A 14189-nucleotide genomic window follows, 5' to 3' on the forward strand; every position below is an offset into this window, starting at 1 on the left:
AATTGCATGCAAATTATCCAATCCAAATTTTAAAAAATAAGATCACCACACAGAGGAATCTAACTCCAAACTCCAATATCAAAGGTAAGCATACTAACCACTCACCTAGCATTTCTCTCAGGAAGTTGAACAACTGTTTACCACTTGGTTTCTTCAAGCCTCGGTTGCTAGGTAACCATACTGTATACAAAAAAATAGGTACTAGCTAACAAACTAACGGTTGTATGCTTTCACTGAAGACAGCGCAACTGTAGTATCCATTTTCCGCTAGAAATTCAATTGTTATAAACTTTAGAGACAAAACTTCCCTAATATGCCAGTTTCTGCGGTCATGGAAGATGAATGTCCGCCATGATTTGTGACCTTTTTTGTTTTATTTAAATTTAGCTTTTATTCGAGGCTATGTCCAAATAGTTCTCCTTTATTTATTCATGTTGGACTAGTCCAATATGACCGTCAGTTGAAATAAACCTTGTGTTCTAAAACTTGTTATTAATCTATTTTGATGCGTTTTCCCATAATATTTGTCATTTTACATGTTTAAAAATATCTAAATTAATATCTATATCGCATTATTCATAATCAATATCGCAATATCATATTTTGTCAATGTCGTGCAATCCTACTCTCTGTTTTAGCTACAGAGTGAGGCATCCCACTTCTGTTCCATCTTTGTTGGGAGTCGCACATGTGCAGTAGCTAGGTAAGGACTACTAGGTTGTCACAAGGGGGTGATCTTCGCTTCACAACTCAAACCTCCTATGGCGCCATTTTGATGCGATCACCCAACGTTAGCATTCCATTGACTGCCATTCATTTTGACGTCACTTTGACAGCGAATAACTTTACATCTGAAGCGTTTAAAGACTATTTGTGCATTGTTTATTTCTAAAGAAACACAACAGTGATAAAAGGCTCCTGTTGTGTTTTGAGTAGTGATGCTGTGATGCTGTTTGAAGAGGAAATCCGCTTGACACTGTACTTGATCATAAAGGTTTTATTACATCAAGTTTCCAGCATAGCATCAATGACGGGTCCTGCAGAACCTGGAGTGACAAAGCCAATATGCACTCTGACTTGCTGCAGCAAGAACATGGTTTATAAGGGGTACGTTTAGGTAACATGTTAGTAGGCCTGTCACGATAACAAATTTTGCTGGACGATAAATTGTCCCAGAAATTATTGCGATTAACGATAATATTGTCATCAAGAGACCATTTGCCTCTAATATAATGATAATGTCATAATAATAATAATAATAATAATAATAATAATAAAAATAATAATAATACTACAGGTACACCTTTTCAAAGATCAATACACTTTTTATTTCTAAAGAATATTTAACACTGGAACTGGAAGACATTTTAAATATCCAAATATGTCTTTGATCTCCTTTGGTATGTCGTCTTTTGATTACAGTTGTGGAATTGCCGTTTGGACTGAAGTTCTCAGACTAGAGACTCTGTACTACATTTTACAATTATTAAACACTAAATATTACATTTAAAAATATATAATTAATAAATAAAATCTATATTTGGCTATCTGCGTTAAATGTACCAAAATAGTTCTGTTTTTCAGTCTTCATTTTACATGCGGCTTCTGCTCCTCTGCAGGTCATATTTTGTCAACACACAGGCGCCAATCTGACATACTTTCCACACTCTCTGTTCCGCGGACAGCTGTAGGCTTGTACCGTTAATGTTCTGTGCATTGTCGGACACATGCAGCCACTTTCCTGAAACCGTTCCATCTTGTTGGGAGTCTCCACAGTCTCCACCTGCAGGTTGTCAGCTGTGTGGTTTGGAATGAAAGGGAGAAAACTACTAACACGGTGGATATGTCATATTTTTTTTTTTTTTTTTTTGATCGGCGCTTTAACTGCAAACTGCAGGAAACCCCTCCAACTCTCTCGCTCTCGCCATTTGGATGCATACCGCCCAAAAAGACCATCGACTGACAAGAGGGTTACTCCATTCCATTGAACTGCCATTCTCTTTGGTATGTCACTTTGACAGGAAAATAAACAAGCATGCAAATGGAAATTATCGCGCCGGAAAAATTATCGAGCTCATTTTTTTTATCATTGCGATTTTTATTGAATCACAACAATGTTAGATAAAGTAAACAGTTGTGAGTTGGCAAGTAAAGGTTTGAGTCCCTTTGAGGTCAGAGTCTCTTTGGGAGGGCTCCAACACTACGCATACAATCATTGATCTCACTCAGCCACCTAATCACACAATCAAATAGAACATCCTCTTCAACACATCTGCTGAGAGGAAAATCATTGAACTTACATCCCTAACACAGTGCTCATGATTTCTCAGCATATTTGAGCTTTATACAGACTTTAACCTATAGGCCCTCTTCATTACTTTGTATCTCACGTTATGGCTCCGTAGCAGATGTTTTTGTAAAAATAGGCTAATGATTTAGTCATAAACATGTTAGATAAAGGAAAACAGTATAGTACAGGAGAAGTTGCAGACAGGTTTGATTTACATGAGCTGTTTAGGTTTAATTACTAATGTTAACTAGCATTTTAGTTGGCAATAATTAGCCTGTGCCTATGTTACCTCCTTACATATACATAAGCTCTCCGTCTCTGCAAGATTGAGAATGATTGAGATTTCTCTTGGCACAGCTACCAGAAGACTTACAACTTTCAGACACGTTGCTCACATTACATCTATGTTGTCTCTCTCAGTTGGAGGCTGCACAGTAACGCTCAGTGCTCACCGGGGGTCTGTTGGTCCATTATATAATGTCTATGGGTTTATGAGGGTTTAATAGCAGCTAGGCATGTTATAAAGTGTTACAAAGTGACGCACGTTCGTCACAGAAGTAAAGGCTGGACTACAATAGAGCTGTTTGGAGCAGTTTGTGAACAGTGTTTTCTCTTGGAAGATGGTAGGCCTAAGTCCCTTTGGGGTGGACTTTGGGCTTTTTCACTTTGTAAACCTATAACACGCACAAAAAAAGATATATAATAGGATAAAGGAAAGGGAAAAAGCCCAAAAACATAATATGAGCACTTTAATGTTCAGTTTTTGTTGTTTTTACATTGACTTGATTCTATAACTGAACTTTGCGGTGCTGGTATGAAAGTATCAGAAACAGCTGATGAGCTGTACAACTTCAGAGTTGAATCAATACATTTATTTTTAAAGATACAATTCTTACAGGACTAGTGTACAGAAGTTCTTTACAGTGTCTACAATCTTCTTATCCTCCAATTTAGAAATCTTTTTAAAAAGACTTGTCAGAGTGTTTTGAGCTATGGTTGGAAGCGGTCCCGTACGGGAAACAGGAAACATCACTTTCATATCGCAGCCACAAGAAAGTTTTAAAACACTGAGGGTAAAAAAGGAAACACAAGCACTGAACTGCCCGGGAGTTTGAGTAATAGCTGAATGTTTCCTGCGACAACAAAGCCCTTGCTATGTCTCGCTCATCTCTTGTCTTTCTCTTTCTTCCCCTGTGAAATAAGCTGCCTTTAAAGCATCACTATGTAACTTTTAGCTGCAGCTGTAGTTCTAATGAGACAACCTGTAGGGGGACCGAGCGGTAAAAGTTACATAGTGTTGCTTGAAATGCGGTCGGAAACATAAAATCTATAAACGATTTGACGGAAAAAGTAATTGTGAAATATAAAGCATACTTGTGCTTTGTTGGATGGGTTTAAGAACACAACAGGACGTCATCCAAATGGGCAGTTTCATTGACACTCCCCCCGCTGCACCACCCTGCGGCAAATTGGCAGATCACTTGGTGTGAATGCCCACTAAAAGGCCAGACAGTCTATAGAGTACCACAAGGTGGAGCCTGCTGCTCTGGACCAAACAATTCCTAGTTGATGGAGATGGTTTTAACACATGCCTCAAATGAGTTAAAGTTAATATCACAAGGTGAAATTGAAACTACACTTACAATACAGTAAGTAAGTTGTTTAGCAGCCCAGAGCAATATGGCCATTGGTATGGTCAGGTGATAAGAAAACATTTGGTTTCAGCCATGTTTCACATAAACCAATCATATCAACACTATGCTAATCTAATCATTTATCAGTACGGCCCTGGTGTACAGTGATCTAATGTTTAAAAACCAAATTTAAGGGTCTTCTGGTGGCTGAGGTTTCAATAATAGCTCAATAGAACTACAATCTACTAATATTTCTTTTAAAACATTTTGTTGTTAATAAGTGAGATAATTTAAATATAAAATTGTCTTTCTTTAGGTTCTTAATGCAGCAGTTGGTCTTCAGTTGAATGAGTGATGTTCACAGCAGAGCACACTATGGCGACTGCAGCATCAGGTGAGTCCTGTCAGACTTTATAAATCTAGATAAAAGTCTCTCTCTCCGTCTACAGATTATACAGATAACTAAAGGGCTGTGTCCTCAGAACTTAGATGAGATACAACCCACAGCTGGACCATAGTCACTTTTCAATCAACTTTACATCACATTTTATCACTGTTATTTTATTGTATCTCTGTCACATTCAGAAAGAAAATCATGATTTGTTTTTTTTCAATTTATAAAAATCCCTGCCTTTGAAGAAATACTGAAACTTGTCTTTCTTTCAATGGCTGGCATTCTGCCAAGAGATTCCCACTAGGTGGAGACAAAACACAAGTCAGTGTGCTGTTTGAATTTGCTGCCATATCACTTTTTTAAACAGTTTTGTCATAATCAGCTGTATTGCATGCAGTACTTAAATGTGTGATTCTAAAATTATTTAAAGACCATGACTACATGCCTGATCACATGAAATTATAAAAAAGGGAGGGATACAATTTTATATTACCTGATTATTTGGTCTACTGATCAACTTGAGCTGTCAGATTATCAGTCTAATCAGGTAGGGTATTGTATTGCAGCAGGTTTCAGCCCTTTGTTGTCAATATGTCAATGACCTGTCATCATCACCACGGGACACAAATGTGTTGTTTGAGGCAGACGAAGAATGTGAACTGTAGTGCAGGAAAAAATGTGTTGCTGCTCAAGTTCGGTAAAGTCGGTAAAGTATCCCTTTAAGTTGACTGCGTGGGACATTTGAGTGATCAGAATCAGAATTAGTTTTATTGACCAAGTGGGCTTTTGCATAAAGGGAACTTGACTCCAGTTTTCAGCAGCTACTAGTACTTATATATATATCATTCAAAAACAGGAAAAAAATAATATATATAAAATAATTAAAAATAAACAGATGGTGACAGTGTTCGTGCCACATGTGATAAAATAAACAGATGAATCCTCCTATCACAGATGATCTGTATCCTTTGAAGAGTTGGAAGAGCTATGACTGGCTGCCACCTGACAGTGAGTATCTGAGTTTACAATATTTTGTATGCAAAATCTGTAAGTAAGCAACTAAACCCCTTAAGATAAACAGCAATGAAACTATAAATGAATACATGCAAGTCTGCATTTAGTTGGCTTTTCTAAATCTCTGTGTTTCAGTGTCAGAGCTGAGGGTTGTTCTGCTGGGAAACAGCTGGTCTGAGAGGAGGAAAGTGGGGAACTTGATACTGGGAGAGACTGTGTTCAATACTGAGGAAGAACCAGACTGCTGTCTGATATTCAGAGGACAGTTGGAGGAGAAAACAATAGTTTTGATCAACACTCCAGATCTGCTGCACCCCAACATCTCTGAAGAAAAACCTGACAGAACATGTAGAAAACTGTGTGAGACTCTCTGATCCTGGCCCTCATGTGTTCCTGCTGGTTCTACAGCCTGAAGATTTCACTGAGAAACACAAACAGAGGCTACAATCAATCCTTGAAAAGTTCAGTGATCAATCATTTGATCATTCATTGGTTGTTATATCAAGATCAGGTTTAATGGAAACAAACATGGAACACTCTCTATTAAAAGACATGATCATCAAATGTAGATACAGATACTTGAAGCTGAAGGATCTTGAACTTCCAGAGCTGTTAACACGCTTGGGTCAAACTGTAAAGGAGAACAATGGAGAGCATGTGAGCTGTGATGTATTTAAGGACACAACATCTACTTTACCAGGTGATCATCAAAGTCTAAAACAAAAGAAAAAACAGACTTCTTTAACAGATGCTGTTAAAGCTGTTGGTAAGTGCAGAAACATTTCTGACAAGGTGATGAAACCGTAAATAAGAACATTGATCTGCAAATTATTGATGCCATCTTTTCACAGGGCTGCATGTGGTTAACAAATTCCATGAATTCTCAGGGAAACCCCCTGTGTCTCACAGTAAGTAAATTCATCACAACGCTAATCATGTATTTGAATATGGATTTTTATAGACACGGGATGTAGGGCAAATGTCCTCCCCAATATTTAGAAGAGGTAGATTTGTCCCCCTCAAAAAATAGGAAATGTTGGGATCTAAAAACAATCTGACTGAATTGTGTCTACTTGTGCTACCCAAATTGTTGCATAAAAACTCACCAGATTGCAGGAAATCATGTGTTTGATGCCCACACGAAAATGTAATTCTGCCTTTTCTTAAAAATTGAACATTTGCTCTATGCAAATTATAAATGCCATTCATAGTTTATCTTGGTCTCTGTTTTACAGCATTGGCATTCAGGATTGTGCTTCTGGGAAAAAGTGAGGACAAACAGAAAAAGCTTTGTAACTTCATCAGGGACAAAGGTCCTTATCACCAAATAACTTCCCCAACCAGTCAATCTGTGGCCTCCGTTGGAGAGTGGAGAGGAAAACCATTAATAGTAGTAAAAACTCCAAATGTATTCGGTCTGTCTGTGGAGAACGTGAGAAGAGAACTAAAGAGCTGTGTGACTCTCTGTTCACCTGGACCAAATGTCCTGCTGCTGTTAGTAAAGCCTTCTGAGTTCACTGAGGAGAACAGACAAACACTGAAATTCATCCTGAGTTTGTTTGGTCAAGAAGCCTTTCAACACTCAATGGTCATCGTGACACATGAGGAGAATGAAATGAGTGTCTGTGTTAATGAGCTCCTTAAAGACTGTGGAGGAAGACACTATACCATGAAGTCTACACCACAGTCTGAAGTTGACCAAAGATCATTAATGGAGACGATTGAGAGCATTGTGCATGAAAACAAAGGGACCTTCCTCACCTTCACTGAAGAGACCATCAGACCAACATCTGGACACATCAGACCAGCTTTAAACCTGGTTCTGTTTGGGAGGAGAGGAGCAGGGAAGACTTCAGCAGCCAAGGCAATTTTAGGACAGACAGAGTTTCATTCAGTCTCCAACCCATCAGAGTGTGTTAAACATCAGGGAGAGGTGTGTGGACGTCGGGTGTCCCTGGTGGAGCTGCCTGCCTTGTATGGAGAAGGTCAGGAGAAAGTGATGGAGGAATCATTCAGGTGTATCTCCCTCTGTGATCCTGAGGGAGTCCATGCCTTCATCTTGGTCCTACCTGTGGGTCCCCTCACTGATGAAGACAAGGGAGAGTTAGAGACCATCCAGAACACTTTCAGCTCTCGAGTCAATGACTTCACCATGATTCTGTTCACTGAGTCAGATCCTACAGCTCCAGATGTTGTTGATTTTCTTAAGGAAAACAAGGACATCCAGAAGCTCCGTCAGAGCTGTGGAGGACGATATGTTGTTCTCAACATCAAGGACCAGCAGCAGATCCCAGAGCTGTTGGATGCTGTGGAAAAGACGAGAGTTGAAGGATCCAGATGTTTCACAATGAAGATGTTTACCAAGGCTCAGGTAGAGAAGTTTGAAGAGCAGGAGAACACTAATACAAGACTTAAAGCTGAACTGAGGGATTTAAAACATAAAAGTAATATAGGAACTGATGACACCATTCAGAGCAGAGAGTTTCTCAGAATAGTGCTGATTGGAAAAACTGGCAGTGGGAAGAGTGCAACTGGAAACACCATTCTGGGCAAAGAATATTTTACGTCTACTATCAGCTCAAAGTCTGTGACCAAGTTTTGCCAGAAAGCAACAGGAGAGATTGATGGGCGATCTGTTGCTGTGGTCGACACCCCCGGCTTGTTTGACACAACGCTGTCCAATGATGACGTTCAACACGAACTTGTTCAAATGCATCAGCATGTTGTCTCCTGGACCTCATGTGTTCTTACTGGTGCTGCAGATCGGTCGTTTCACACAAGAGGAAAAAGACTCTGTGGAACTGATCAAGAAATATTTTGGCAAGAATTCAGGAGATTTCATCATCATTATATTCACCAGAGGAGATGATCTGAAAAGCAAAACAATTGAGAGTTTCATAGAAGACTCTGAGGACTTTTTGAAAAAACTGATACATGACTGTGGAGGAAGATACCAGGTCTTCAATAACAACAATCAAACAGATCGGAATCAAGTCAGAGAGCTGCTGAAGAAGTCCAACAAAATGCTGAAGGAAAATGGCGGCAACTGCTACACCTCAGAAATGTTCCAAGAGGCCGAGGCAGCAATACAGAAGGAAGTGGACAGGATCATGAAAGAGAAAGAAGAAGAAATGCAGAGAGAGAGGGTGGAGCTCCAGAGAAAACATGAGGAGGAAATGGAAGAAGTGAAGAGAAGGATGAAACAACAGAAAGCAGAAATTGAACAAGAGAGAGCCAAACAACTTAAAGAAATGGAGGAAAACATCAGCAAGGAGCGTGAGGGGAGAAAGAAAGAACAGGAAATGAGAGAAGAAGAGGACAGGAAGAGGAAAAAGCAGGAGGAACATCAACGACAGGACTGGGAGCAAAAACTTGACAGAGAGTTGGAGCAGAGTAAAGAAGAGATGAGAAAGCAAAAAGAGGACTGGGAGAATGAAAGAAAAGAATGGTGGGACAAACAGTATCGAGAAAATGAAAAGAGACGAAATGAGGAGCAAACAAGACTTAAAAAGCTTGAAGAAGAATTCGAACAGGAAAGAGAAAAACATGAAAAGAAAAGAAAAGAAGAAGATCGGAACAGAAGAGAACAGGAGGAGAAGGAGAGGAAAGAATTAGAGGAAAACTATGAGAAAAAACTGGAGGAAATGAAGAAGAAATATGAAGAGGAGGCCAGAAAACAAGCTGAAGAGTTCAATGAGTTCAGAAAGAAATACACCAAGGACTTTACAGCGTTGGTGGAGAAGCACATGGAGGAAATACAGGAAATAAGGCTAAGGCATGTGAGACAGATGCAGGAGAAAGAAGAGAGCCATGGCAAAGAGTACTCTCTGTTACAGAATCTCTCCAGTCACAAAGAAAAAGCACTGAAAGAAGAAACGGAGGACTTGAAGAAAAAGCATGAACAAGAAATAAATGAACTAAAACGGCAATACAAAGATAAATGTATCATCCTCTGACCTTTCCTCTGACTTTTGGATTTGAGCATCACTGGGCTGTATAATGCTCAACAGAGTCCAATTAGACCACAATGTTTGGTACTAATATTTTGACTTTTCTTTTTTATATATTTTTATTAAAGCTAGAGTATGGGACTTTTACAATAAAAAGTGAACGTCTCTCACATTCAAGCCCTTGCCAAAAAAGTTCACACAATGGCCTCTCGTCGTCAGGGAAAGCTCTTTATTTCTCAGTACAACAGAGTGGTGTCTGTGGAAACAACAACAACAAGGATGCGTTTTACATCAACTAGCCAGAGCTAAAGGGGACAGGAAGGGCGGAGAGATATTTAAATGTACCAACAAAAAAGCTGTCAAAACATATAACCTGTGTAATCTTTACAAGACATTTAACGTTTTATTTTTTTAAAGTCTTTTTTATTACAATGTTTAGTTCCCCTGGCGAAGGAGCCCAGCCGAGAGATGGAGCAGCAACTGCGGCTAACTAACTTAAGGTTGGAGTAAATTAACCACATAAGTATACAGATCACTTCCTGGGTGTAGGTATACCTTTAGTTTTACTTGGCGCCTGTCCATTTAGTAAATAAATGTAGTAAGTCAATCCTGTTACTGTAAGTGTGTTCATGTTTCCGACATGTTCCTTCTGTTCTGTTTATTGATTAATTGATAATTACAAACTGTGTCAGGATGAATAACCAATGTATTCTTAAATATCAGTAACCAGCCAGTAACTGTCGCTAGTTACAGTACCTACATTGTATGTGTTATCCTTTGTGTGTTTTAATATAATATCTTAAAATATTTAGAGTGCTTGATGCAACAAGAGGGCTCCCTGTCTATATCCTCAGGCTTTTCTTACAGTCTGTTTCCTGTTCAATGAGCTACAGCCTGATTATTGTCACTGCAGTTTAAATTCACATCATATATAACGACTATTCCTATTATCATTTATATCATTCAGTATCGTGAGCCGTTCTGTTGATCATTGGTTCAGTAATATTTTTTTGCATAATAAACATGTTATTACACTCCATAGTATATACTGTTTTGTGCAGTATTGTTCTGTAACTTCTACACCACCAAGGTCCATGTTGCTGTACTGGAGCTTTCGATCGAATGATCGTCCTCCTTATACTTATTTTTTATTTTAACCTTTTTAATCCTATTTGAATGTGTATTTTTATATTGTCTTGTGATCTTTTCGTAATGTCTTTCTATCTAATGTAAAGCACCTTGTTGTTGAAAGGTGTATACTAATAAATGTACCTTGACATTCATGACTTTGTATGACATATGTATGACACATGTACGTGTATGTGACAATAAATTACCTTTACCAGAGCCGTATATATCTCAACAACTATTGGAGGGATTGTGATGAAATATCATTCATGTTCCCCTCAGGATGAATTGTAAAAACGTTTGTGATCCTCTGACTTTTCATCTAGCGCTATCAACATGTCAATATTTTAACGTGTCAAATACTTTGGTTTATGACCAAATACATGCGTGAACATTCCCATCAGCCTCAGCTGTCTTGTGTTTGTCAAGAATCGTTCAGCGGGTGTTAGCGAAGAAGCCGTCTTCACCTCTACAGAAGCATTTTAACTCTATACTCACCCTTCCTGTCTGATGAGTCAATCATAACTTTCCTGTTGCGGTGGAATCCATGATTTCAGTGAATACCCTGAGGTTTACCCCCCCCCCCCTTGACAGACACCTACTCCAGCCAAGATAACCACCTGCAAGACTCCACCGACAGATACACCTGAGACTCACCTGCACAGGTACGAGCCAGCGCTGCTGCTTTGGTTTTAATTCATGCATGATTCATGACAACTGTTGTCAGGATTTGTGACTTTTTCATTTCCTCTTTAGGCATGATTACAAAATAAATAAATAAATATATATATAGGAGTTTTTAATTATTTCATGTCTACTCCGGTGGGCGGCATGCGTTAGTTTTCAACAGAAGAAATTTGTAGGCAATTTAACAACCAATGAATAAAATGATATATTTTGTGAAAACTAACAAGATTAAAAATATTTATAAAGTAATTAACATTAATATTCACATATTTGAACATATTCTAATGCATTAGCATCCCCAGCTCCCTCTGCATCCTCAGCTCCAGCTCCTACTACAGAGAAGCTATTCCATCTTAGTTTTTATGGTTGGCCAGTGTTTAGCATAAATATATAAGGAAACTGCTTTGGAATAGCTATGCACTGTCGTGACCGCTACACATGAAAGAGTTATTAAGTTGTTTTCTTTGAAACATCTCAAAACTAAACTGCTACTGTTAAGTTTTATTAAAATACACAGATTTATTGATCAAACTCATCAACACTGAATCACTTCAAGTGTGTAACAGGCAGGTGATAACGTGACCTTTGACATTGTAAATGCCTTTTTTTTCTTCAGAAAATTGATTTTTGGCCCAGTTTTGTTTATGTTCTGCCTGAACTTGTTTGAAATGTCCTGAGGTGATGGGACTTAAAAGGTTGGATGACTTGAAGCGTCATTCCAGTGAGGGCTGCAACATTTTTCTTTGTTTTTGTCTCGGAGGGAAATTAACATCAAAAGAAAACCTGCATGCACATATTATTATTATTATTATTATTATTATTATTATTATACACATAGTGTTAAAATCAGTGCCAATAAGTTTGTGCAACCTCAAGACTCTCACCATAACAAGTGACAATAAAGGTGTGTGTGCAGGGTGTGATGGTGGGAATGGGACAGAAGGACAGCTACGTGGGAGACGAGGCCCAGAGCAAGAGAGGCATCCTGACCCTGAAGTACACCGTCCAGTTCTGCATCATCACCAACTGGGATGACATGGACATTGCAGGGTCCAGTACCTTCTTAAAGCGAGAGTAGGTTTACCCCTTCAGTCTGCAGCAGGTCTAACTTAAGGTTTGCTGACTTGGTCTTTAAAGGTTCTACTGCCCCCATGGGTCTGTAAACAGATTGTGCATGTTGGTAAAATGTCTCCATAACTAACATAACAATTAAATCCTTGGAAAAAAAATGTTTTTCCATTTCAAGGTTAACTGGCAGTGACATGTTATAAAACATGAGCAATATGTGTGCATGAATCTAGTCAAATCTTCACGAATCAACATTTTAAGTCCAGAAATATTACTACATCACTGCTCCCCGTCTTAACTGTTCTCTCATCTCCAGATCATCCAGAGAGGAAGTACTCTGTCTGGGTCAGCGGCTCCAAGATAGCAGCTCTCTCTCCACGTGTTTATCCCTTTAATGTTAATGCATTACCACCCCTCACCCGCTCTGATATCAAACGACCATCTGGACCCCCTTCAACCCTCCTCAGGAGCAGCTGATACTATCTAACTGCAATCATCCAGTCTGTTCTCTGCACCTCCATCACTGTGTGGTTTGGATCAGCCACCAAACAGGAACAGACAGTCACGACGACTGCAGAGAAAATCATTGGTGCCAAACTGCCCTTCATCTCCAGGATTAATACTCCTCCTCCAGAGTCAGCAGAAAGCATCAGCGCAGACCTTTCACACCCTGAACTCAACCTGTTTCAGTTTCTGCCCTCTGGTAGGCTCTGCAGAACACTGTTCGCCAAAACAACCAGACACAGTTTCTTTCCACAGGCTTAACACACTTAACTCTAGTCCATAGTGTATTGGACCCATCTTTCAGTAAATTATATATATTAAGTGTTAAAAGCATAATTTCAACATGTAAATATTTGTCAAAAACTCCTTAAATCTCCTGCAAAATGAAACTCTGCCTTCATGTTATGTCTTCCCAAAATGACGCACACCCATCATATGAATGCCCTTTGCATGGTCAGTGCTACCCTTTACTATGTTTGTACATAACAGTGGTCTGTTTTTATAATTAAAAAACACACTGTATACTGTAATATCAACATTTTCTACAGCTATATCTTTACATCCATCTTCCATAGCTTGTAGAAGAGGTAAATGCGTATGGGGAATGCGGTCATAGACGTTACTGTGAAGTCTCTGCCCAGCCTCCCTCATTGTTAGACCAAAGTGGTCTGAATCTCATCAGAGATTACGGCTCATCTTGATCTCACTCTTCCTCTTTCTTGTCCTTCTCTTAGTGTACACTCCTCCTGCCTCTCTCCTATGTTCCAACAGAAGAGCTCTCCTGTGGCCCTTTTATTGCTAAAGCTCAGATTGCTAATGGAACAATTGTGCAACATGTTTTTGCCCATGTGAGGATGACCACGTCATGATGAGTGATGATTGGATACAACAGGATTTTATCTGAAAGGTGCTTTATACGTTTTGCTCACTTATTTTTTGTGAAAATAAAACCTGAGTTTAAGTTTCAGTTTTTGAGATGAAAACAAAGTTAATAGGAAGCTGTTATTTTAAAGACACTTTTACTGCCAACCATTTTACATACATGTTGTAGAATTCTGATTGTTTCTTCCTTTTATAAAGCCATTAGTTTTAACTCATACCCATGTAAATCAGCTTGTAGAGACTTGAAAGCTGCCAGTCAGTCAACAAGTCCTCATTCCCTCTCAGACTGATTCTCCTCTGCATTACCACAACACTGTGACAAAGATAAAAGGCAGACTGCTGCAGGTTTCAAGTCTCTGCATGTTGATTTTTATCTACTTATAAAAAAGCAATTTTTTCACAGAAGGAGGATTCCCGTCCAGCCGGGAAGTTTCTTCTTTGTTTTGGTCTTTGTGTTGTTGCATGTTTCTGACCGACTGACTGACTCCTCCGGCTCCCCAAACAGGCCTGAACCAGCCGGAGAATGTGGACAATGTCGGCGCTGTGACTTCACTGCAGTAAATCCTGAATATTTAGTATTCTCAAGCAGGACAACGACGTGTACGCATTTAAAACTGCTGCATTCAGGATTTCACTTT

At 39.1% G+C, this 14189-nt stretch overlaps 1 protein-coding gene and 1 long non-coding RNA gene across 2 annotated transcripts; both read left to right on the top strand.

The window, feature by feature from the left end:
* Positions 1 to 5828: 5828 nt before the first annotated feature.
* On the top strand, positions 5829 to 8904 carry LOC114556356 (GTPase IMAP family member 8-like; the record flags this gene model as incomplete). The annotated part of the gene is given in 4 exon segments (XM_028579265.1): positions 5829 to 6098; positions 6184 to 6240; positions 6568 to 8039; positions 8041 to 8904. Coding segments are annotated over 4 exon segments (2643 nt in total), but the record flags the coding sequence as incomplete, so codon positions are not given.
* A 2-nt stretch (positions 8905 to 8906) lies between these two features.
* Positions 8907 to 13570, top strand: LOC114556360 (uncharacterized). Its single transcript, XR_003692654.1, has 4 exons — positions 8907 to 11075; positions 12014 to 12171; positions 12482 to 12868; positions 13404 to 13570. It is a non-coding gene; the product is annotated as an uncharacterized LOC114556360 (long non-coding RNA).
* Positions 13571 to 14189: the final 619 nt, after the last annotated feature.

This window comes from Perca flavescens, chromosome 5 (genome assembly GCF_004354835.1).
Source record: "Perca flavescens isolate YP-PL-M2 chromosome 5, PFLA_1.0, whole genome shotgun sequence".
Taxonomy (NCBI): domain Eukaryota; kingdom Metazoa; phylum Chordata; class Actinopteri; order Perciformes; family Percidae; genus Perca; species Perca flavescens.